Source organism: Rana temporaria, chromosome 2 (genome assembly GCF_905171775.1).
Source record: "Rana temporaria chromosome 2, aRanTem1.1, whole genome shotgun sequence".
In the NCBI taxonomy this organism is placed as follows: Eukaryota; Metazoa; Chordata; class Amphibia; order Anura; family Ranidae; genus Rana; species Rana temporaria.
In genome coordinates this window covers 533,163,686-533,188,090 of record NC_053490.1, presented here as the reverse complement: position 1 = coordinate 533,188,090, position 24,405 = coordinate 533,163,686, and the positions used below count along the sequence as shown (strand labels likewise).

The 24,405-nt window shown below is 47.5% G+C and overlaps 1 protein-coding gene across 2 annotated transcripts in view; it reads left to right on the top strand.

The window, feature by feature from the left end:
- SIDT1 (SID1 transmembrane family member 1) overlaps positions 1–24,405 on the top strand; it is a 128,644-nt gene that overhangs the window by 61,090 nt on the left and 43,149 nt on the right. For both annotated transcript variants that reach the window (XM_040339155.1, XM_040339154.1), the window contains exons 3-8: positions 1,057–1,178; positions 2,870–3,040; positions 3,545–3,590; positions 8,566–8,667; positions 15,210–15,293; positions 17,816–17,909. In XM_040339155.1, coding sequence (XP_040195089.1) covers positions 1,057–1,178; positions 2,870–3,040; positions 3,545–3,590; positions 8,566–8,667; positions 15,210–15,293; positions 17,816–17,909 — 619 coding nt within the window. The remainder of the gene's footprint in view (positions 1–1,056; positions 1,179–2,869; positions 3,041–3,544; positions 3,591–8,565; positions 8,668–15,209; positions 15,294–17,815; positions 17,910–24,405) is intronic.

The following is a 24,405-nucleotide window of genomic DNA, read 5'->3' as shown; positions in this document are numbered from 1 at the left end:
CTTAAAAAAAAAAGAAGAAAGCATTGTAAAAAAAAAAAAAAAAATTGTAAAAAAATTGTAAAAAAAAGAAATACTGACACATGTGCCACGGTCACATGAGATTTTAAAAAGTATTGGTATTCGGTATCGGCGAGTACTTGATAAAAAGTATCGGTACTTGTACTCGGTCCTAAAAAAGTGGTATCGGGACAACCCTAATTTTTACCTTAACTGACTCCTACCATTGGGCTTTAGTTGGACTTTTATTCACAGTTATTTATTTGTATGTTTGGATACTTATCATATTCATTCTTTGAGTATATCACTTTATGGCACATTATTGAATATGCGCACCATACCCATTCATTTTTTGATGGCATCCCCATCCATCTAGCAACATGCATGCGTTCTCAAAAAAATGCATGGTGACAAACTACTACTGCATTTTAGCATAGGGCAATTTTGCATTTTTTTGTGTGTGTACGGCAGCCCAAGAAATCAATGAGCTGCCCTAAATTTGACGTACGAAAATGCGCAAAAACGCACGGGCGCGCTGTCCATCGCACCTGTATTATTATTATTATTATTTAGGGTACTTTTATAGCGCTGTCATAGCCTGTCAATCTGCAGATTGCTTTTCAGAGGTATGAAAAAAAAAAGAGAAAAAAGAAACAAAAAAAGACACGGGGGGGTTAGGGTTGGGGGGGGGGGGGTTGGTCCCTGCTCCAAATACCACCATCCCAGGAGACCCATTGCTGTCCGCTGTGACAAAAATATACACCTGGAAGCAGGAAAAACATTTTGGAATTGCAGTAACCAGTGGCAGCCAATCAGAATTCACTGTTACTATACGGAATCCAATAATCTGAACGCAGCCTTGTTGGATAATGCATATAAGATGTAACTATAAGATATTTGATTTCAGATTTGCTGACGTCAATCATTCGAATGTTCAGTTTGGGTTTATTTATTTTTTCATAAAAACGATAGATCCCGTAATAAAGTTTACTTTGGGATATAATAGTATGAAAGTGCAGCTGGCTCTGTATTCATCGTTGTTCCGCTCTCTTCCTCCAGGTGGACGCTCTCCGGGTTTTTGTCCGCTCCAATTCCGATGATCTGGAGTTCCCCGTCCTCTTCGTGGTTCGCCAGCAGAAGGCGGTACTGTCATGGCAGGTCCCGCTCGCCTTCAGAGGATAGTAAGTGTCTTCTCTTAGAGGAACGCTGCACATAACATGAGCTTTCCATCCTGGAATGTTTCACTTGATGCAGACCCCCGCTGCAGCCCCCTTTCATCCCCCCATATTCCCTAGTCCCACTGTTATCGCTTCCCCCACACCCCGCCTCCCTGCAGTTTTCCCCTGCAAGCCCCTTGTCACCCTGGAATGATACTACTTCCCCAAGCTTCCTGTCCCCCACCCCTTGGAGCCTCCTCCATCAGCTCCCTGTCCCCCTGCAGCCTCCTCCCCTAAATCCCTGTCCCCCTGTAGTCTCCTCCCCCAGGATCCCTGTCCCCCTGCAGCCTCCTCCCCCAAATCCCTGTCCCCCTGTAGTCTCCTCCCCCAGGATCCCTGTCCCCCTGCAGCCTCCTCCCCCAAATCCCTGTCCCCCTGTAGTCTCCTCCCCCAGGATCCCTGTCCCCCTGCAGCCTCATCCCCCAGATCCGTTGTTCCCCTGCAGTCTCTTTCCCTAGATCTCTGTCCCCCTGGTGCCTCCCACTAGATCCTTGTTCCCCTGCAGCCTCTTTCCCTAGATCTCTGTCCCCTCTGCAGCCTCTTCCTCCTGATCCCTGTCCCCCTGCAGCCCCCTCCAGATCCCTGTCCCCCTGCATCACCCCCCCCCCCCAGATCCCTGTCCTCTTTGCAGCCTCCTCCCCCATATCCCTCTCCCCTGCAGCCTCATCCTCCAGATCCTCCTGATCCCTGCCCTCCCTGCAGCCTCCCCTGAATCCCTGTCCCCCTGCAGCCTCCCCTAAATCCCTGTCCCCCTGCAGCCTCCTCCTCCAGATCCCTTTCCCCCCTGCAGTCTTCCCCCCCCCCCCAGATATCGTTTCTTCCTTCAGCCCCCCACTAGATCCCTGTCCCCCTGCAGCCTCTTTCCCTAGATCCCTGTCCCCTCTGCAGCCTCCTCCTCCTGATCCCGATCCCCACTGCAGCCTCCTCCCCCAGATCTCTGTCCCCCTGCAGTCTCCTCCCCCAGATCCCTGTGCCCCTGCAGTCTCCACCCCCAGATCCCTGTCCCCCTGCAGTCTCCACCCCCAGATCCCTGTCCCCCTGCAGTCTCCTCCCCCAGATCCCTGTCCCCTGCAGACTTTTCTCCCAGATGCCTGTCTCCCCTGCAGTCTCCACCCCCAGATCCCTATCCCCCTGCAGTCTCCATCCCCAGATCCCTGTCCCACCTGTAGCCTCCTCCCCCAGATCCCTGGTTCCCCTGTAGCCTCCTCCCCCAGATCCCTGTCTCCCCTGTAGCCTCCTCCCCCAGATCCCTGTCTCCCCTGTAGCCTCCTCCCCCAGATCCCTGTCTCCCCTGCAGTCTCCTCCCCCTAATCCCTGTCCCCACTGCAGTCTCCTCAATGTTCTGTTCAACCCAACTTACTCTGTAAAACTGAAAATGTTTCCTCGATCATCCAAGTGTCTTTGTGATATTCTAATGAACGTTGGGAATAAACTCTGTATAGATCAGTAAACCCACCAATCACAATACAGGACCTCTAAAAAGACATGGGAGTGGATGGAATCAAATTTCACATTTACAGGACAGGAGAAGTCAAGATTTGCATATAACTTCAGCTGTCTTTATCTATGAGCATTATGTCATCACCCCCCCCCCCCAATTATATGTTGTACATCCCCAGTTTCAGTTACATGTATCGTTTCTTCTCTCTCTCTAGTTATCAGATGACGTACACCTACCAGGACGTCAGCCGCACGCTGTGCCCCAACGACCCAGAGGGCCAAGCTCCGCCCTCCGAACAGCTCATGTACATTGACATTGCCTCCATGGCGCCCTCTAGTGTGGACTACGAGCTCATCGTCACCCGGCTGCTCAACTTCGAACTCCAGTAAGTGCTGTCGGCGTAGAATATGCTAATTTTCTAGATACGCCGATTCACAAACGTACGTGCGCCCGGCGTTCGTTTTTTACGTTGTTTTCTGCTTCAGCTGCCCACAGTTAAAATGGCTGCAGCCAGACTCAGTGGAGGGAGATTTCTGCAGTATATTTGGCAATTACAAAATCACAATATATATAAAATAATATGCAAAGTGGTTGGAGGGAGGCTTCAGAAGGGCAAAGATGTTTTTTATTACAAATTATGTGAGCAGACGGCAGTTCCTCTTTAATAAATATATAGGGTGACGGGTGCACTTTAAGAGATGGTGTCACCGTATTGCAATGTGTATGGGCAGTTTTCTGCAGTGGTGTTTTCTGTCGGTTGATCACATCTCTCTCTCTCTCTCTCTCTCTCTCTCTCTCTCTCTCTTTCTCTCTCTCTCTCTCTGTCTTTCCCTCTCTCTCTCTCCCTCTCTCTCTCTTTCTCTCTCTCTTTCTTTTGTCTCCCTTCCAGGACCGGAGTTTCTATGAATTTCAGCGCCTCGCCATCCCAGCCTCAGGTAAGATCGCCCTCGCCACGTCCTGCCCTCTTATCAGAGGCTCTGCGTTTACCTTCTGGGCGGATAAAATAAATGGTGGAGAGTGGCGGGCGGACTCTGCACATGTAAATAATGATTCAGCGAGAGCCGCCCGTGAAAAGCGCAAATCTACGTAAAATATCGTCATCGGGAGAGCAAATAGACATCTATGGAAGGAAGACGGCCGAGACCAATATTTACCCCCCGCAAGTGCTAGAGCGTTTTCTTTTATTTATTTATTTATTTATTTTTTCATTTTAGCGCCATATCTTCTGTGCGTTACATCTTTCAGTGTTTATTCACTTCCCATCCGGGCCAATTCTGGCACTTCGCTCCTACATGTAAAAATCACACCGAACCCCCAAACATTATATATGTTTTTTATCAGAGACCCTAGAGAATAAAATGGCGGGCGTTACAACTTTTTATCTCACACGGTATTTGCACAGCAATTTAAAAAAAAAAAAAAAAAAAACAAGTTCATGCTAAAAAAACAAACAAAAAAAACATTAAAGTTACCGTATTTATCGGCGTATACCGCTCACTTTTTTGCCCTGAAAATCAGGGCAAAATCGTGGGTGTGCAAGACACCAAAAATGTAAGTACAAAAAAACTTTTTTCCACAGGATTTGGGGCAACTTTAGGGGTGCGTGGTATACGCGGGAGCGCGCTATACCGCGATAAATACGGTATCCCAATTTGTTTTTACATAACGTGAAAGATAATGTTACGCCGAGTAAATTGATACCCAGCATGTCACGCTTCAAAATTGCGCCCGCTCGTGGAATGGCGACAAACTTTTACCCTTAAAAATCTCCATAGGCGACGTTTAAAAAATTCTACAGGTTGCATGTTTTGCGTTACAGAGGAGGTCCAGGGCTAGAATTATTGCTCTCGCTCTAACGATCGCGGCGATACCTCACATGTGTGATTGGAACACTGATTTCTTATGCGGGCGCTGCTCACGTATGTGTTCGCTTCTGTGCGCGAGCTTGTCGGGACAGGGCGATTTAAAAAAAATGTTTTTTTATCTATTTTGCTTGATTTTATTGATTTTTAAAGTGTTTTTTTTTTTTTAAATAAAGTGGGTCACTTTTATTCCTATTACAAGGAAAGTAAACATCCCTTGCAATAGAAAAAAAGCATGACAGGTCCTCTTAAATATGAGATCTGGGGTCAAAACTTCAGTACTTATAGCTGGATTCAGGATTGCGGCGGCGTAGCGTATGGCATTTACACTACGCCGCCGTAAGTTAGCGAGGCAAGTACATGATTCACAAAGTGCTTGCCTGCTAAGTTACGGCGGCGTAGCGTAAATCGGGCGGGCGTAAGGGCGCCTAATTCAAATTCGGCTAAGGGGGCGTGTTTTATGTTAATGGGGCTTGACCTGACGTGATTGACGTATTTTACGAACGGCACATGCGCCGTCCGTGTACATATCCCAGTGTGCATTGTGGCAAAGTACGCCGCACGGTCCTATTGGTTTCGACGTGGACGTAAATGACGTAAATCCCTATTCACGGACGACTTACGCAAACAACGTAAAATTTTCGAATTTCCACGCGGGAACGGCGGCCATACTTAACATTACTATTCCAGATATTTGATGGAATAACTTTAGGCCTGATAATGCGTTACGTTAACGGCGTATCTGTACTGCGTCGGCCAGGCGTACGTTCGTGAATAGGCGTATCTAGGGATTTACATATTCTACGCTGACCGCAATGGAAGCGCCACCTAGCGGGCAGCCTAAAAATTACACTTTAGGAGACACTTACGCCGCTCGTATCTGAGCCTAATTTAAGCGTATCTGGTTACCAGAATACGCTTAAATTAGCGCCGGCGCTAATTCAGACTTAGGCTGGCGTATCTACTGATACGCCAGCCTAAGTCTTTCTGAATCCACCTATTAGGCTAGAATGATTGCTCTCGCTCTAACGTTCGCGGCGATACCTCACACGTGTAGTTTTCCTATGTGGACGGGACTTGCGTATGCGTTCGCTTCTGGGACAGGGGCGCTTTAAATGTAATTACTTTTTTTTATTGTTAATTTTACTTTTCTTTTTTTAGTTTGACACAAAAAAAAAAAAATTGATCACTTTTATTCCTATTACAAGGAATGTAAACATCCCTTGAAATATGAATCTGACATGACAGGTCCTCTTTACAGTGAGATATGGGGTCAATAAGACCCCACATCTCACCTCTAGGCTGGAAACCCTGAAATAAAATAAAAAACTATCTTGGCTTCTCAGCCAAGGCGGCGCCATTTGTTTGAATGCAAAGGCCCAGCGTAACGTCATGACATCGCGCCCGGCCTCCGAACGATCATAGAGACTCCGGCGACCATCTGGTCCCCTGGAAATCTCTATGGTGGACATCCGGGGGCAGGCAGATTCTGTCACTGACTCACCGATCGTAGCGGTGAGTCGGTAGAAGCACCGGAGGGCGGCGGTAGTGGGACGTCCCCTCACGCCGCTCCCGTAAGAACGATCAGTCGGCGGAACAGCCGATATGATCGTTTTTAGGGTGAAGAGAATCGCCGGCTGAAAATGCCGCTATCTGAATGATGCCTGTAGCTGCACCCATCATTCAGATATACCCCCCACAAAGCCCAGGACGTCATATGACGTAACTTGGACGGGAAGTGGTTAAAGTCCAGACGTATTATACATCATATTTGGTTACATATGTTTATATTTTCTTGTTTTTATTAGGAATAATTAGTAAAGAATAAAAAAAATATATATATTTTTTTCCTCAATGCAACATTTATCCTAATTTGTGCGCCGCCATATTTTTTATTTTCTGCAGTTTTCTGTGCTGAGAGCGCAGCCTGCTCCCAGCACAGCGATCGACCTGTCATAGACAGCCAATCACAGTGGTCGTGTGATTGGGAAGCCCCTCCCCCAGGCTTACGGACTCCCCTTTAACCACTTGTCCACCGGGCCTATTTTGGCACTTCTCTCCTTCATGTAAAAATCACAATTTTTTTGCTAGAGAATTAATCAGAACCGCCAAACATTATATATATATATATTTTTTAGCAGACACCCTAGGGAATAAAATGGCGGTCATTGCAATATTTTTTCTCGCACAGTATTTGCGCAATCATTTTTCAAACGCCTTTTTTTGGGGGGGAAAAAAAACGGTTTCATGAATTAAAAAATAACAAAACAGTAAAGTTAGCCCAATTTTTTTGTATAATGTGAAAGAGGATGTTACGCCGAGTAAATAGATACCTAACATGTCACGCTTTAAAATTGCGCACACTCATGGAATGGCGCCAAACTTCGGTACTTAAAAATCTCCATAGGTGACGCTTTAACATTTTTTACAGGTTACTGTTTTCGAGTTACAGAGGAGGTCTAGTACTAGAATTGTTGCACACGCTCTAACGAGCGCGACGATACCTCACATGTGGGGTTTGAACGGCGTTTACATATGTGGGCGGGACTTGAATGCGTGTTCGCTTCTGCGCGCGAGATAACGGGGACAGGGGCGTTTTGGAAAAAAAAAATGTTTATTTTTATTTTACTTAATTTTTTATTTTTTTACATTTTTTTATTACATTTTTTTTTTTTTATCACTTTTATTCCTATTACAAGGAATGTAAACATCCCTTGTAATAGGAATAGTGTGTGACAGGTCCTCTTTATGGAGAGATGCGGGGTCAATAAGACCCCACATCTCTCCTACAGGCTTACAAGCATTAGATTGTGAAAAAAAATCACCGATCACATGCCGACAGCCGCGATTGCGGCTTTGTTTACTTCCGGGTACCGGGCGTGACGTCACAACGTCGCGCCCGAGCCTCCGACGGTCATAGAGATGACTGGTGACCATCTGGTGTCACCAGTCATCTCTATGCCTCCCTAGCCAGTGCCGACCGATTCGCTCTCTGGATGGCGGTGGGAGGTGGGGAACGTCCCTTCCCGCTGCCTATAAGAATGATCAAACGACGGAACCGCCACTTTGATCGTTCTTATTGTGTACAGAATCGGCAGCTGAAGACGGCGATATCTGAATGATGCCTGTCGCTGCCCCCATCATTCAGATATCACCGCACAAAGCCTAGGACGTCATATGACGTCCTCCGGCGGATAAGGGGTTAAAGGGATGTCAGGGCCAGGAAGGGGTTGAAAAGCCTGTCTGTTCACCTTTTTTTTTTTTTTAAGTTCTACTTTAACCACTTGACCCCCCCAGGCCAGTTCTGACATTTCCATCATACATGTAAAAACCTGCTTTTTTTGCTAGAAAATAGCTTGGAACGCCCAAAAATGACCGACCGCCCACAGGCCGTAAATATACATCATTACTTCGGCATTAACTACTTAAGGACCGAGCCTATTTTTCAAACTTTGTGTTTACAAGTTAAAATTATTATTTTTTTTTTGCTAGAAAATTATTTAGAACCCCCAAACATTATATATATTTTTTTCTAACACCCTAGAGAATAAAGTGGCGGTCGTTGCAATACTTTATGTCACGCCGTATTTGCGCAGCGGTCTTACAAGAGCAATTTTGGGGGGGGGGGGATACACTTTTTTTTTCTTAATTAAAAAATAAGACAGTAAATTTAGCCCAATTTTTTTTTTATATTGTGAAAGATAATGTTACCTATAAAAGTGATCTTGCAGCGAATCCGCAGCATGGACCACTTTTATCAGAAAGAGGACGGGAGAGGTGCGGCCGATGGCTAGGTAGGAAGTTGAGAGAGGCCAAGATGGCCCCCGCTACAATGAAAACCCAACAAGAGTTCCTACTCCTCTGAACTCCATCTGAAACGAAGGGAGTTTGGCTGGAGTTGTACTTCTTTCATTATTTGGAGAGAGAGAGAGGGGAAGAGGGAGAGAAAGAGAGAGAGGGGGGAGAGAGAGAGAGAGAGAGATTGGAAATATGGAACAGCAAGAACATAAAACGAATAATTTTTCCTGCCTGTTGTTTTTTGTTGCAGTATTTCCTGTACACGTTCCCGGAAGGATTGGACTCGGTGGTGGTCAAGGTTCGCTCACCGGACACCTATCCCTGCACTGTGGTGTCTGTCCAGGATATTGCGGTAAGTAGCTGTAGGCTTAGGTGGGTAGTGATCTCGTCTCTCCTGTGTACAGTGCATGTATTTGTTTTGTCCATTTGACCTTATTCCTGTCACTCTTTTTGGGTGTGATCACAACTAAAACAAAAAATAGCAGCTGTTTAGAAAGCTCACAATAGCTGGAGCTCAGATTACACACGCAGCTGAAAAGGAGGGACTCGTTCTGGTAACAATCCAAATCCAACTACATTAAAGCGGTTGTAAACCCGCATACATTTTTTTTTTTCTACACCTGCAAGGAAAAAGCCATAATGAGCTAGTATGCACCGCATATTAGCTCATTATGAAATACTTACCTGGTCCGAGCGTGTCTTCCGGGTATTGCCACTCCAGCGCTGTGATTGGCTGGAGCGGCGATGACGTCACTCCCGCGCATGCGCGTGGGAGATTTCCTTTCCGGCATGGGTCGGCGGGGCCAGTCCTTCAGCCGAGGATCCCCCCTGCGCATGCGCCGCTGCAATCAGTGGCGCATCGCGAGGGGATTATCTCCTAAACCGGAAAGGTTTAGGAGATATTCTTTATACCTACAGGTAAGCCTTATTATAGGCTTACCTGTAGGCAAAAGGGCCATCTCCTGCATCGCCCCACTGCAGGTCTTGACCCCTAACTCCTACTGGGCCATCTCCTGCTTCACAGCAAGACCCTACTGCAGGTTCTAACACTTAAACCCCTACTGGGCCATCTCCTGCTCTTCAGCAAGACCCCACTGCAGGTTCTAACACTTGACCCCTAATGGGCCATCTCCTACATTTCAGAGCACACTGCAGGTCTTGACCCCTGGCCCCTACTAGACCATCTCCTGCACTGCAGCAAGACCCCACTGCAAGTTATAACACCTGACCCCTACTGGGCCATCTCCTGCATTGCAGCAAGACCCCACTGCAAGTTATAACACCTGACCCCTACTGGGCCATCTCCTGCTTCACAGCAAGACCCCACTGCAGGTTCTAACACTTAAACCCCTACTGGGCCGTCTCCTGCTCTTCAGCAAGACCCCACTGCAGGTTCTAACACTTGACCCCTAATGGGCCATCTCCTGCATTTCAGAAAGAGCACACTGCAGGTCTTGACCCCTAACTCCTACTGGACCATCTCCTGCTCCGCAGCAAGACCCTACTGCAAGTTCTAACACCTGACCCCTACTGGACCATCTCCTGCATCGCAGCAAACCCCAACTGCAGTTTCTAATGCCTGACCCCTACTAGACTATCTCCTGCACTGCAGCAAGACCCTACTGCAGGTTCTAACACCTGACCCCTACTGGGCCATCTCCTGCATTTCAGCAAGAGCACACTGCAGGTCATGACCCCTAACTCCTACTAGGTCACCTCCTGCTCTGCATTAAAGACCCTACTGCAGGTTCTAACACTTGACCCCTACTGGGCCATCTCCTGCATTGCAGCAAGACCACAATACAGTTTCTAACACCTGACCCCTACTGGACCATTCCCTGTACTGCAGCAAGATCAAAAAGGTCCTAACACCTGACCCCCCTCTGGGCCATCTCCTGCATTGCAGCAAGACCACGCTGCAGTTTGCCTAGAAACGTAACTATCCTTGCCTGCCACCTGCCTCAACCTCTGTCTAAAAAGTTGACTATCTTTTACCTGCCACCTACATCAACCTGTCTAGAAACTTGCCTTTCCTTGAACTATGCCTAGACACGTGACAATCCTTTCCTGCCGCTTGCTGCAACCTCTTCCTAGAAACTTGACTATCCTTTCCTGCCTTGACTTCTGCCTAGAAATTTGACTATCCTTTACCTGCCACCTACCTCTGCCTAAAAACGTTACTATCCTTGTCTGCTGCCCCTAAAAACATGACTATCCCTGCCTGCTACCTGCCTCAACCAACCTCTGTCTAGAAACGTGACTATCCTTTACCTGCCACCTACATCAACCTGCCTAGAAACTTGAATACCCCTGCCTGCCTTCCTTGACCTATGCCTAGATACATGACAATCCTTGCCTGCCCCTTCCTGCAACCTCTGCCTAGAAACTTGACAATCCTTTCCTGCCGCCTGCCTCGACTTCTGCCTAGAAATTTGACTATCCTTTTCCTGCCACCTACCTCTGCCGAGAAGCTTTACTATCCTAGGCTGCTGCCCCTAGTAACCTGACAAACCTTGCCTGCTGCCTATCTGGACCCGTCTAGAAATGTGACTATCCTTTACCTGCCACCTGCCTAAAAACATAACTATCCTTGCCTGCTACCTGCCTCAACCTCTGTCTAGAAACTTGGCCATCCTTTTACCTGCCACCTACGTCAACCTGCCTAGCAACTTGAATACCCTTGCCTGCCTTCCTTGACCTATGCCTAGATACATGACTATCCTTTCCTGCATCGACTTCTGCCTAGAAATTTGACTATTCTTTACCTGCCACCTACCTCTGCCTAAAAACGTTACTATCCTTGTCTGCTGCCCCTGAAAACATGACTATGCCTGCCTGCTACCTGCCTCAACCAACATCTGTCTAGAAACGTGGCTATCCTTTACCTGCCACCTACATCAACCTGCCTAGAAACTTGAATACCCCTGCCTGCCTTCCTTGACCTATGCCTAGATACATGACAATCCTTGCCTGCCACTTTCTGCAACCTCTGCCTAGAAACTTGACAATCTTTTCCAGCCGCCTGCCTCGACTTCTGCCTAGAAATTTGACTATCCTTTTCCTGCCACCTACCTCTGCCCAGAGGCTTTACTGTCCTTGGCTGCTGCCCCTAGTAACCTGACAATCCTTGCCTGCTGCCTGCCTGGACCCTGGTCTAGAAACTTGACTATACTGTACCTGCCACCTACCTCTGCCCAGAGGCTTTACTGTCCTTGGCTGCTGCCCCTAGTAACCTGACAATCCTTGCCTGCTGCCTACCTGGACCCTGGTCTAGAAACTTGACTAATACTGTACCTGCCACCTGACCTCACCTCTGCCAAAAAACATAAGACAATCCATGGCTGTCGCTTGCCTCAACCTCTGCCTAGAAACTTGACTATTCTTGTATACTGCCCGTCTCTGCCTCAAACTGTGCTTGATGTTGCCTTTCTCGACCTGAACCTGGCCAATCTGCCTGGCTATTGTAACCTCCCGGTTCTTGCTAGCCACCGGTGGGGCAATCCTGAAGGCCACAACCTGGTGGCATCTAGTAGCAAAGTAGCCTAGCGGTCACTGGGATTACCGCCCCATTATCCTTTTGCAGGGCACACTGGTGAAGACTCATAGGTGGATTCAGGTACAGTTACGCTGGCGTATAAGTAGATACGCTGTCGTAACTCTGAATCTACGCCGTCGTAAATTTAAGTGTATTCTGGAAAACAGATCCGCTTAAATTAGGCTAAAATACGAGCGGCGTAAGTTTCCTACGCCGTCGTATCTTGGGGTGCATATTTACGCTGGCCGCTAGGTGGCGCTTCCGTTGAGTTCGGCGTAGAATATGCAAATGACTAGATCCGCCGATTCACGAACGTACGTGCGCCCGTCGCAATTAGTTACGCCGTTTACGTTAGAGATACGCCGGCGTAAAGATAAAGCTGGTCTTTAGGTGGCGCATCCCATGCAAAGTATGGACGTCGGAACAAGCGTATCTTTTTACGTCGTTTGCGTAAGTCGTACGCAAATAGGGCTGTGCGTAAGTTACGTTCACGTCACAGGCATTGAGCTGACGTATCTTTGGGCGTAAATACGACGTGATACTGAGCATGCGCCGTTCGTTCGGCCATGCATCTACATGGGGTCAAGCCTCATTTAAATACAACACGCCCCCTACAGCCTACTTTGAATTACGCGCGCTTACGCCGGCCCATTTACGCTACGCCGCCGTAACTTAGGAGGCAAATGCTTTGTGAATACAGCACTTGCCTCTCTAAGTTGCGGCGGCGTAGCGTAAATATGGTACGCTACGCCCGCGCAACGTAGATCGGCCGTACGTGAATCTAGGCCTAAGAAGCCGCTTAGACTCCTCACCGGTGAACCAGTGCCACTTGTCCACTGGTCAACTCATAACTGATCACTTTGACGATTGGTGGTTGCAGTTCTTCATTCATTCTTTGTTTCATACTTCCCCTTTGCCTTTTATTTTTTAATTTCAGTCTTTTTACAAACAATAATGTCAAGAATTTTCTTCCCTTCAGCTTTTCAAAAATATACATTTATTATACAAAAATACATCATAAAACCATAAATAAATACTAGACACCAGATGTTGTTATATGTGGAGCATCCACTTCTCTGACGCAGAAAATTGAAAAATTATGGTTTCGCACTGTTATACACAGAAACTAATCTTCCAGTTGCAAACTCTACATGTTTCGCGGTTGCCCACTTCTTCAGGAGTATTTTCTGTCAGAGAATAATCTTTGGAAAAACATAAATCAAATGTACAATAATTATAATCAAAATACATACCGTATTTATCGGCGTATACCGCGCACTTTTTCCCCCTTTAAAATCAGGGGAAATAGTGGGTGCGCGATATACGCCGATCCCCGCCGTCTAGAGCCGAGCACTCGGCTAGGCTCCGCCCGCAGCCACGCGAGAGGAGCCGAACACACAGGAAATCCGGCTCCTCTCGGTGTCAAATCCAAAAACAAACACCGCTGCAACCCCGGGCAAGGTGCGGATGGACACGCCGAACGGAGACGGACACCTGGATGGAGGCCGCAGACGGACACCTCCAAAGCCGCAGGCAGGCACCCACAAGGCTGCATGCTTCACTATTATGAATTTTGGTCAGAGGCAGAATGGTTTATGCTCTGGAGTTGTGCCAGAGGTTATCAATCCTTATCAATAACAGCATCTGGTGTCTAGTATTTATTTATGGTTTTATGATGTAGTTTTGTATAATAAATTTATATTTTTGTAATCTTACTGTGTAAGTTCATACTGTACCATAAAAGTCCACATTGCCTCCACAACATTCCAGTTTCTTATCTAGTAAAAGAAGGAGGGTACATTATATTTTCTCACCAAGTAGCTTTTTCATATTTCCCTTCAGCTTTATACTGAAAACATAAGACCGTCTCGCTGTCATGTGACCGCATGGTGTTAATTGGAGACGTGATTCCGGCGTGGAGATTTTTTTTTGCTCTTGGCCAGCAATACGGAACAGTCCGTCGCTCAGCAGGCAGACTCGGCTCCAGCAGCCGTCAGGAAATTAGAGAGTCAGCGTGAAGACGGGAATTGTGGATGGCCTGTGGATTCTGCAGTAATGATGAGGAAATCGTCCGCGGCGGGCAGTGTGATAAATTGCCGGCCTCCAGGACCTGGGGTCACTTCTAGTTCAGCACCTGCAGAGCCCTGCAATACTCCCCTCCGATTTATAAACCCAATAAAGAATTTGTTATGTTATTTCTGAAAAAAAATGGATCCCTGTGCCCAAAACAGTGAGGGGGGGGGGGGGGGGGAAATGATCAGTCTATAACTTTAATGCTCGGTTTATTTTACCAGTGAGAGACAGAAAAACAACAACAAAAAAATCCAGAAAAACACATTTTAAAAAAGTTATACATTTTGATTTGCATTTTAATGAATGAAATATGGGATGCCATTCAGTGGCATCACTAGGGTTGGTGTCACCCGGTGCGGTAAAACATGGTGTCACCCCCCCTCTGTCTAGGCTGCCCAGCACCAAGCAGGGAGCACACATGCACGGGGCGCACCCCAAACCAGCCCCTGTAAATGATAGTATAGGGCAGTATAGTGGCAGGTTAGGGTAGTATAGAGTGGTATAGTGGCAGGTTGGTGTAGTGGGGTGGTATAGGACAGGTTAAGGTGGTATAGGGAATGTTGGGGTGATATAGGGTAGTTTGGGGTGGTATAGGGCAAGTTAGGGTGGTACAGGGCAGGTTGGGGTGGTATAGTGCAAGTTAGGGTGGCATAGGGCAAGTTGGGATGGCATGGGAAAGGTTGGGGTGATACAGGGCAAGTTAGGGTGGCATTGGGCAGGTTGGGGTGGTATAGGGCAAGTTATGGTGGCATAGGGCAGATTGGGGTGGTACAGGGCAAGTTAGGGTGGCACAGGGCAAGTTGGGGTGGCATGGGAAAGTTTGGGGTGGTACAGGGCAGGCTGGGGTGGTACAAGGCAGGCTGTGGTGGCACAGGGCAGGCTGGGTGGTACAGGGCAGGCTGGGGTGGTATAGGGCTGTTTGGGGGGGTACAGGGCAGGCTGGGGTGGTATAGGGCTGTTTGGGGTGGTACAGGGCAGGCTGGGGTGGTACAGGGCAGGCTGGGGTAGCACAGAGCAGGCTGGGGCGGTACAGGGCAGGCTGGGATTGCACAGGGCAGGCTGGGCATGTCCGCTAAAAAAAAAAAATGGGATGGTGTCACCCCTCTAGCGGGTGTCACCCGGTGCGGACCGCACCCCCCTAGCAACGCCTCTGATGCCATTAAAGGCAGGCGTCCCAATACTTTTGGTAATATAGTGTATGTCCACCATGCTGGATGTGGTACCTGCTGGAGCTCAGTTTACACGCAGACCATCATCACCTGATAATCTTCTCTGCTCTCTTCCAGTGTCCTGTCTATGATCTGGACCATAACGTAGAATTCAATGGCATCTCCCAGTCTATGACAACGAAGGCGGCTATTACCATCCGGGTAAGAGGTCCTTTGGTTCTATGCATGACTTTCTACCTCGGTGACCACACTGGAAGTCCAAGAGGACAAATGAAGACCTGATTGAAGCTCAGCCTCTTCTCCAGTCTGTCCAACCAAAGGGTTTTGACGGGAATTGGCTTTAAAGTATAACTAGGGATGGGGGCGGAACAGTACGAACGCCCCCCAAATTCCCCCTTCCAGTACTAACGCCCCCCAAATTCCCCCTTCCAGTACTAACGCCCCCCAAATTCCCCCTTCCAGTACTAACGCCCCCCAAATTCCCCCTTCCAGTACTAACGCCCCCCAAATTCCTCCTTCTAGCACTAACGCCCCCCAATTCCTCCTAGTCCTAACACCCCCCAAATTCCCCCTTCTAGCACTAACGCCCCCCAAATTCCCCCTGCTAGTACTAACGCCCCCCAAATTCCCCCTTCTAGTACTAACACCCCCCAAATTCCCCCTTCTAGTAGTAACACCCCCAAATTCCTCCTTCTAGTACTAACGTCCCCCAAATTCCCCCTTCTAGTACTAACACCCCCAAATTCCTCCTTCTAGCACTAATGCCCCCCAATTCCTCCTAGTACTAACACCCCCAAATTCCCCCTTCCAGTACTAACGCCCCCCAAATTCCACCTTCCAGTTCTAACGTCCCCCAAATTCCTCCTTCCAGTATTAACACCCCCAAATTCCTCCTTCTAGTACTAACGTCCCCCAAATTCCCCCTTCTAGTACTAACACCCCCAAATTCCTCCTTCTAGCACTAATGCCCCCCAATTCCTCCTAGTACTAACACCCCCAAATTCCCCCTTCCAGTACTAACGCCCCCCAAATTCCACCTTCCAGTTCTAACGTCCCCCAAATTCCCCCTTCCAGTATTAACGCCCCCCAAATTCCCCCTTCCAGTACTAACGCCCCCCAAATTCCCCCTTCCAGTACTAACGCCCCCCAAATTCCCCCTTCCAGTACTAACGTCCCCCAAATTCCTCCTTCTAGCACTAACGCCCCCCAATTCCTCCTAGTCCTAACACCCCCCAAATTCCCCCTTCTAGCACTAACGCCCCCCAAATTCCCCCTGCTAGTACTAACGCCCCCCAAATTCCCCCTTCTAGTACTAACACCCCCCAAATTCCCCCTTCTAGTAGTAACACCCCCAAATTCCTCCTTCTAGTACTAACGTCCCCCAAATTCCCCCTTCTAGTACTAACACCCCCAAATTCCTCCTTCTAGCACTAATGCCCCCCAATTCCTCCTAGTACTAACACCCCCAAATTCCCCCTTCCAGTACTAACGCCCCCCCAAATTCCACCTTCCAGTTCTAACGTCCCCCAAATTCCTCCTTCCAGTATTAACGCCCCCCAAATTCCCCCTTCCAGTACTAACACCCCCCAAATTCCCCCTTCCAGTACTAACGCCCCCCAAATTCCCCCTTCCAGTACTAACGTCCCCCAAATTCCTCCTTCTAGCACTAACGCCCCCCAATTCCTCCTAGTCCTAACACCCCCCAAATTCCCCCTTCTAGCACTAACGCCCCCCAAATTCCCCCTGCTAGTACTAACGCCCCCCAAATTCCACCTTCCAGTTCTAACGTCCCCCAAATTCCTCCTTCCAGTATTAACACCCCCAAATTCCTCCTTCTAGTACTAACGTCCCCCAAATTCCCCCTTCTAGTACTAACACCCCCAAATTCCTCCTTCTAGCACTAATGCCCCCCAATTCCTCCTAGTACTAACACCCCCAAATTCCCCCTTCCAGTACTAACGCCCCCCAAATTCCACCTTCCAGTTCTAACGTCCCCCAAATTCCTCCTTCCAGTATTAACGCCCCCCAAATTCCCCCTTCCAGTACTAACGCCCCCCAAATTCCCCCTTCCAGTACTAACACCCCCAAATTCCCCCATCCAGTACTAACGCCCCCCAAATTCCTTCTTCTAGCACTAGCGTCCCCCAATTCCTCCTAGTACTAAGGCCCACCAAATTCCCCCTTCTAGCACAAACTCCCCCCAAATCCCCCCTTCTAGTACTAATTTCCCCCAAATTCCCCCTTCTAGCACTAACTTCCCCCAAATTCCCCCTTCTAGTACTTACACCCCCAAATTCCCCCTTCTAGCACTAATTTCCCCCAAATTCCCCCTTCTAGCACTAATTTCCCCCAAATTCCCCCTTCTAGCACTAACACCCCCAAATTCCCCCTTCTAGCACTAACTTCCCCCAAATTCCCCCTTCTAGTACTTACACCCCCAAATTCCCCCTTCTAGTACTAACCAAATCTGACAAAACACCCCCACACTCTATCCTGAAACGTAGTGATAAGGGGGGGCCCAGGCACACCCGGCACACTCCCTGTGCACGCCTATGTCATATATATGTATATATTTGCATAGGCCATTTTTTTTTTTATCTGGTGGCAGCTTTTATGTTGTAGAATAAAGTCTTATAAGGACGGAAATCATTTTTTGTTCAGTTTGATGATTGGCTGACATTTGTTCTTCTTGTCCCGTCCCGTCCCCCCCCCCCCCCTACCAGAGGAAGGACTTCCCTAAAGGACAATTCTATGTCGTGTTTGTCATCAAACCGGAGGATTATGCCTGCGGAGGGTCAATCCCAGCCGCCACAGTCGGTAAGATGCTGCGCTCTGCTGGACAAAGTGAGGAACTGCATCACTATTCCTCAATACTGAAATTGGAGCATACCATACCATTCCATCTTTTATCCTGCAAAGAAGAGGTCATTCCTCATTCCAGGACAGTGGGCGGATACATAGGGCCAGATTCAGGTAGGGCGACGTAATCTTGTGCGGGCGTAGCGTATGTTGTTTACGCTACGCCACCGCAATTTAGAGAGGCAAGTGCAGTATTCACAAAGCACTTGCTCCGTAAGTTGCGGCGGCGTAGCGTAAATCTGCCGGCGTAAGCGCGCCAAATTCAAATTGTCAAGAGGTGGGCGTGTTTTATGTAAATAAAACATGACTCCACGTAAATGACGTTTCTAACGAACGGCGCATGCGCCGGCCGTGAACGTATCCCAGTGCGCATGCTCCTAATCACGTCGCAAATAGTCAATGCTTTTCGACGTGAACGTAATTTACGCTAAGCCCTATTCGCGAACGACTTACGCAAACGACGTAAAATTTGACGCTGTCCCGACGTCCATACTTAACATTGGCTACGCCTCATATAGCAGCAGTAACTTTACGCCGGAAAAAGCCTTACGCCAACGACGTAAAAAAATCCGCCGGGGCGCACGTACGTTTCTGAATCGGCGTATCTATCTCATTTGCATGTTCTACGCTGAAATCAGCGGAAGCGCCACCTAGCGGCCAGCGTAAATATGCCCCCTTAGATACGACAGCGTAAGAGACTTACGCCGGTCGTATCTTAGCAACATTTAAGCGTATCTCAATTTGAGCATACGCTTAAATTTGCGCGGCCATTTTTGATACTTACGACGGCGTCTCTTCTGATACGCCAGTCGTAAGTCTTACTGAATCTAGCCCATAGACGACATTCCTTTTTTTGCCCTTTTTGGCCAACTGTGGGCTGGATTCAAGTAGCCCGCCGTAAGTTTGTGCGGGCGTAACGTATGTTATTTACGCTACGCCGCCGCAACTTACACGGGCAAGTGCATTATTCACAAAGCACTTGCTCCGTAAGTTGCAGTGGCGTAGCGTAAATGGGGCCGGCGTAAGTGCGCCTAATTCAAATGAGTATGAGGGGGGGCGTGTTTTATGTAAATAGTGGTGACCCGACGTGATTGACATTTTTCCCGAACGGCGCATGCGCCGTCCGTGGAATTTCCCAGTGTGCATTGCTCCAAAGTACGCCGCAAGAACGTCATTGGTTTTGACATAAACATAAATTACGTCCAGCCCTATTCGCGAACGACTTACGCAAACGACGTAAAAAAATTAAGAATTCGACGCGGGAACGACGGCCATACTTAACATTGCGTACGCCTCATAATAGCAAGAGCAACCTTACGCCGAAAAAGCCTAACGTAAACGACGTAAAAAAATAGCGCCGGGCGTACGTAAATTTGTGAATCGGCGTATCTAGGTCATTTGCATATTCTACGCCGAAAACTACGGAAGCGCCACCTAGCGGCCAGCGTAAATATGCACCCTAAGATACGACGGCGTAAGAGACTTACGCCAGTCGTATCTTAGGCTAATGTCGGCGTATCTTGCTTTCTGAATACAGAAAGAAGATATGCCGGCGCAGCTTTGAATTTACGCGGCGTATCTATAGATACGCTGGCGTAATTCAATGTTGAATCTAGCCCATATGTACAGAACGGCTGGTGTATAGTCATAGGTGCGCAGCCTAATGCATTAGGGTGTGTGTGCACCCCAAAGCTCAAACCTATATGGGTGGGTGTATATATACTGATGGTGTCAGTAGAGCAATGAACTGTGCCAATAGGGCAGAGATTGGTGTCAGTCGTTTTTTATTTTTATTATTTTATTTTGTTATATTTAAAAAAAAAAAATTTTTAATTATTATTTAAAAAAAAAAAAATTAGGAGCCTCATTAGTGGGCTTTTGTGAAATATCAGGGGTCAAAACAGGGGGAATGTGCGCCACACGGGGTGATAAGGGTGTGCCCAGGAAGATCTGCTCCGTGACAGCGCCCGCGATTCCCGCAGACTCTATGTCCTCCGGCGGCCCGCGATCGTGTCGCGGAGCTGCAAAACTGGGAGATATCAGTGTAAACGAGGCATTTCCCTGTTCTGCCTAGCGACAGGACACTGATCTACTGCTCCCTGTCATCTGGAGCAGTTATTGTTGTCATGTCAGTGGTAGCCCAGCCCCCACACAGTTAGAATCACTCCCCAGGACACACTTAACCCCTTGAATCGCCCCCTGGTGTTTAACTACTTCCCTGCCAGTGTCGTTTATACAGTAACCAGTGCATTTTTATAGCGCTGATCGCTGTATAAATGACAATGGTCCCAAAATGGTGTCAAAAGTTTCCGATGTGTCCGTCGCAATGTCGCAGTCACGATAAAAAATCGCAAATCGCCGCCATTACTAGTAAAAAAAAAAAAATATCAATAAAAATGCCATAAATCTATCCCTTATTTTGTAGACGCGATGGCCCGGATTCTCGTAGCACTTACGCCGACGTATCTACAGATACGCCGCGTAAGTGTAAATGTGCGCCGTCGTATCTATGCGCCGTGCCCATAGAACTAGATACGCCAGAAAATCGGCTTCCTCCGACCGACGTAACTTTCCTACGCTGGCGTATCTTGGGCGCATATTTACGCTGGCCTCATCATTGCAAATATGCAAATGAGGGAGATACGCCGATTCACGAACGTACTTGCGCCTGGCGCAGAGATATACGCCGTTTACGTAAGTCGTACGTCCGGCCTAAAGTTAAGCCTCATAAAGCAGGTGTAAGTCATGTTAATGGTATGGAGCGTCGTATTTTACGTCGTTTACGTAGTAGTACGTGAATAGGGCTGGGCGTAGGTTACGGTCACGTCGTAGGCATTGAGCGTCGCATCTTAGGGAGTATATTCGACGTGATTCTGAGCATGCGCACTGAGATGCGTCCACGGGACATTGCGCCGTTCGTTCGGCCCATCATTTGCATGGGGTCACGCTTCATTTAAATGGATCACGCCCACTTCCACCTACTTTGAGTTGGGCCGGCTTACGCCGAAGAATTTACGTTACGCCGGCGCAACGTTGGGAGCCAGTGCTTTGTGAATACTGTGCTTGCCTCTCTGTGTTACGTCGGCTTAGCGCATATGAGATGCACTACGCTGGCAGAAATATGCGCCGATGTGTCTGAATCCGGCCCATTAACACTGATACTAATTTTAAAATGTTTTCTTTTTTTTTTTAATTCAACCCAAAATATGCTGATTCTGACCTTTGACCCACAGCCTTGACCCTAACACTAACCCTGGCAAAGCTTGATGTTTTTTTTTTTTTTTATTCTTTAGGCCTCTTGCACTCTGCAGCTTGAAAAACGTAAAGCGTTTATTTTTTTTTATTTTTTTTAACCAGTTCCCGACCCGCTCATGTACATTTACGTCAGCAGAATGGCACGGACAGGCACATCAACGTACCTGTACGTGCCCTGCTTGACGGGGGTCGGTGGTCCGATCGACCCCCCCCCCCGGTACATGCCGCGGGTCGGTAATCTTCACGAGCGATCCGAGATGAGGGGGCGGCGGTTCGTTTTTGTCCGCCCCCTCCGGATCGCTCCCCAGCCAATGCGCTTCCTCCCATTGTATTGCATTGTAAACACAGGCAGAGGAGGAAGTGATGTCACCGCTCCTCCCGCCGGTATATTCGTCCGGCGGAGGAGCGGAGACATCACACAGTGAGTACACAAGCACTACACTGACACCTGTACACATAGGCATACAATCCCCCCCCCCCTGTCACACTGTCACTAAATAGCAGTGATCATTTACTGATCACTGCATTTAGTGTCAGTGTGACAGGCAGTTAGTGTTAGGTCCAGGATAGCCCCCTACCCCCCCCCAATAAAGGTTTTAACCCCTTGATCACCCCCTAGTTAACCCTTTCACCCCCCTTTTGCCAGCGTCACTAAGCGATCGTTTTTCTGATCGCTGTATTAGTGTTGCTGGTGCCGCTAGGTAGCTAGTTAGTGCCAGTAACGCTTACACCCACGCGCAAAGCATTCTCCCCCTATATGTGGAATTGCACCCCAAAATACATTCTGCTGCTTCTCCTGAGTACGGGGATACCACATGTGTGGGACTTTTCGGGAGCCTAGCCGCGTACGGGACCCCAAAAACCAATCACCGCCTTCAGGCTTTCTAAGGGTGTAAATTTTTGATTTCACTCCTCACTACCTATCACAGTTTCGAAGGCCATAAAATGCCAAAATAGCACAAAAACCCCCCAAATGACCCCATTTTGGAAAGTAGACACCCCAAGCTATTTTCTGAGAGGGATGTCGAGTCCATGGAATATTTTATATTTTGACACAAGTTGCGGGAATATGATAAACTGATTTTTTTTTGCACAAAGTTGTCACTAAATGATATATTGCTCACACATGCCATGGTTATATGTGGAATTGCACCCCAAAATACATTCTGCTGCTTCTCCTGAGTACGGGGATACCACATGTGTGGGACTTTTTGGGAGCCTAGCCGCGTACGGGACCCCGAAAACCAATCACCACCTTCAAGATTTCTAAGGACATAAATTTTTGATTTCACTCACACAAATCTTGAAGGCGGTGATTGGTTTTCGGGGTCCCGTACTTGGCTAGGCTCCCAAAAAGTCTCACACATGTGGTATCCCCGTACTCAGGAGAAGCAGCAGAATGTATTTTGGGGTGCAATTCCACATATAACCATGGCATGTGTGAGAAATATATCATTTAGTGACAACGTTTTGTATTTTTTTTTTTTTTTTTGGTCAATATTCAATCACTTGGGACAAAAAAATTAAATATTCCATGGACTTAACATGCCTCTCAGCAAATAGCTTGGGGTGTCTTCTTTCCAAAATGGGGTCATAAATGATATATTGCTCACACATGCCATGGTTATATGTGGAATTGCACCCCAAAATACATTCTGCTGCTTCTCCTGAGTACGGGGATACCACATGTGTGGGACTTTTTGGTAGCCTAGCCACGTACGGGGCCCCGAAAACCAATCACCGCCTTCAAGATTTCTAAGGGCATACATTTTTGATTTCACTCCTCACTACCAATCATAGTTTTGAAGGCCATAAAATGCCAAGATGGCACACAACCCCCCCAAATGACCCCATTTTGGAAAGAAGACATCCCAAGCTATTTGCTGAGAGGCATGTTAAGTCCATGGAATATTTAATTTTTTTGTCCCAAGTGATTGAATATTGACCAAAAAAAAAAAAAAAAATTACAAAACGTTGTCACTAAATGATATATTTCTCACACATGCCATGGTTATATGTGGAATTGCACCCCAAAATACATTCTGCTGCTTCTCCTGAGTACGGGGATACCACATGTGTGAGACTTTTCGGGAGCCTAGCCGCGTACGGGACCCCAAAAAACAATCACCGCCTTCAAGATTTGTGTGAGTGAAATCAAAAATTTATGTCCTTAGAAATCTTGAAGGTGGTGATTGGTTTTCGGGGTCCCGTACGCGGCTAAGCTCCCAAAAAGTCCCACACATGTGGTATCCCCATACTCAGGAGAAGCAGCAGAATGTATTTTGGGGTGCAATTCCACATATAACCATGGCATGTGTGAGCAATATATCATTTAGTGACAACTTTGTGCAAAAAAAAATCAGTTTATCATATTCCCGCAACTTGTGTCAAAATATAAAATATTCCATGGACTCGACATCCCTCTCAGAAAATAGCTTGGGGTGTCTACTTTCCAAAATTGGGTCATTTGGGGGGTTTTTGTGCTATTTTGGCATTTTATGGCCTTCGAAACTGTGATAGGTAGTGAGGAGTGAAATCAAAAATTTACACCCTTAGAAATCCTGAAGGCGGTGATTGGTTTTCGGGGTCCCGTACACGGCTAGGCTCCCGAAAAGTCCCACACATGTGGTATCCCCGTACTCAGGAGAAGCAGCAGAATGTATTTTGGGGTGCAATTCCACATATAACCATGGCATGTGTGAGAAATATATCATTTAGTGACAACGTTTTGTAATTTTTTATTTTTTTTGGTCAATATTCAATCACTTGGGGCAAAAAAATTAAATATTCCATGGACTCGACATGCCTCTCAGCAAATAGCTTGGGGTGTCTTCTTTCCAAAATGGGGTCATTTGGGGGGGTTGTGTGCCATCTTGGCATTTTATGGCCTTCAAAACTATGATAGGTAGTGAGGAGTGAAATCAAAAATGTATGCCCTTAGAAATCTTGAAGGCCGTGCTTGGTTTTTGGGGTCCCGTACGCGGCTAGGCTCCCAAAAAGTCCCACACATGTGGTATCCCCGTACTCAGGAGAAGCAGCAGAATGTATTTTGGGGTGCAATTCCACATATAACCATGGCATGTGTGAGCAATATATCATTTAGTGACAACTTTTTGTAATTTTTTTTATTTTTTTTGTCATTATTCAATCACTTGGGACAAAAAAAAAAATATTCAATGGACTTAACATGCCTCTCAGC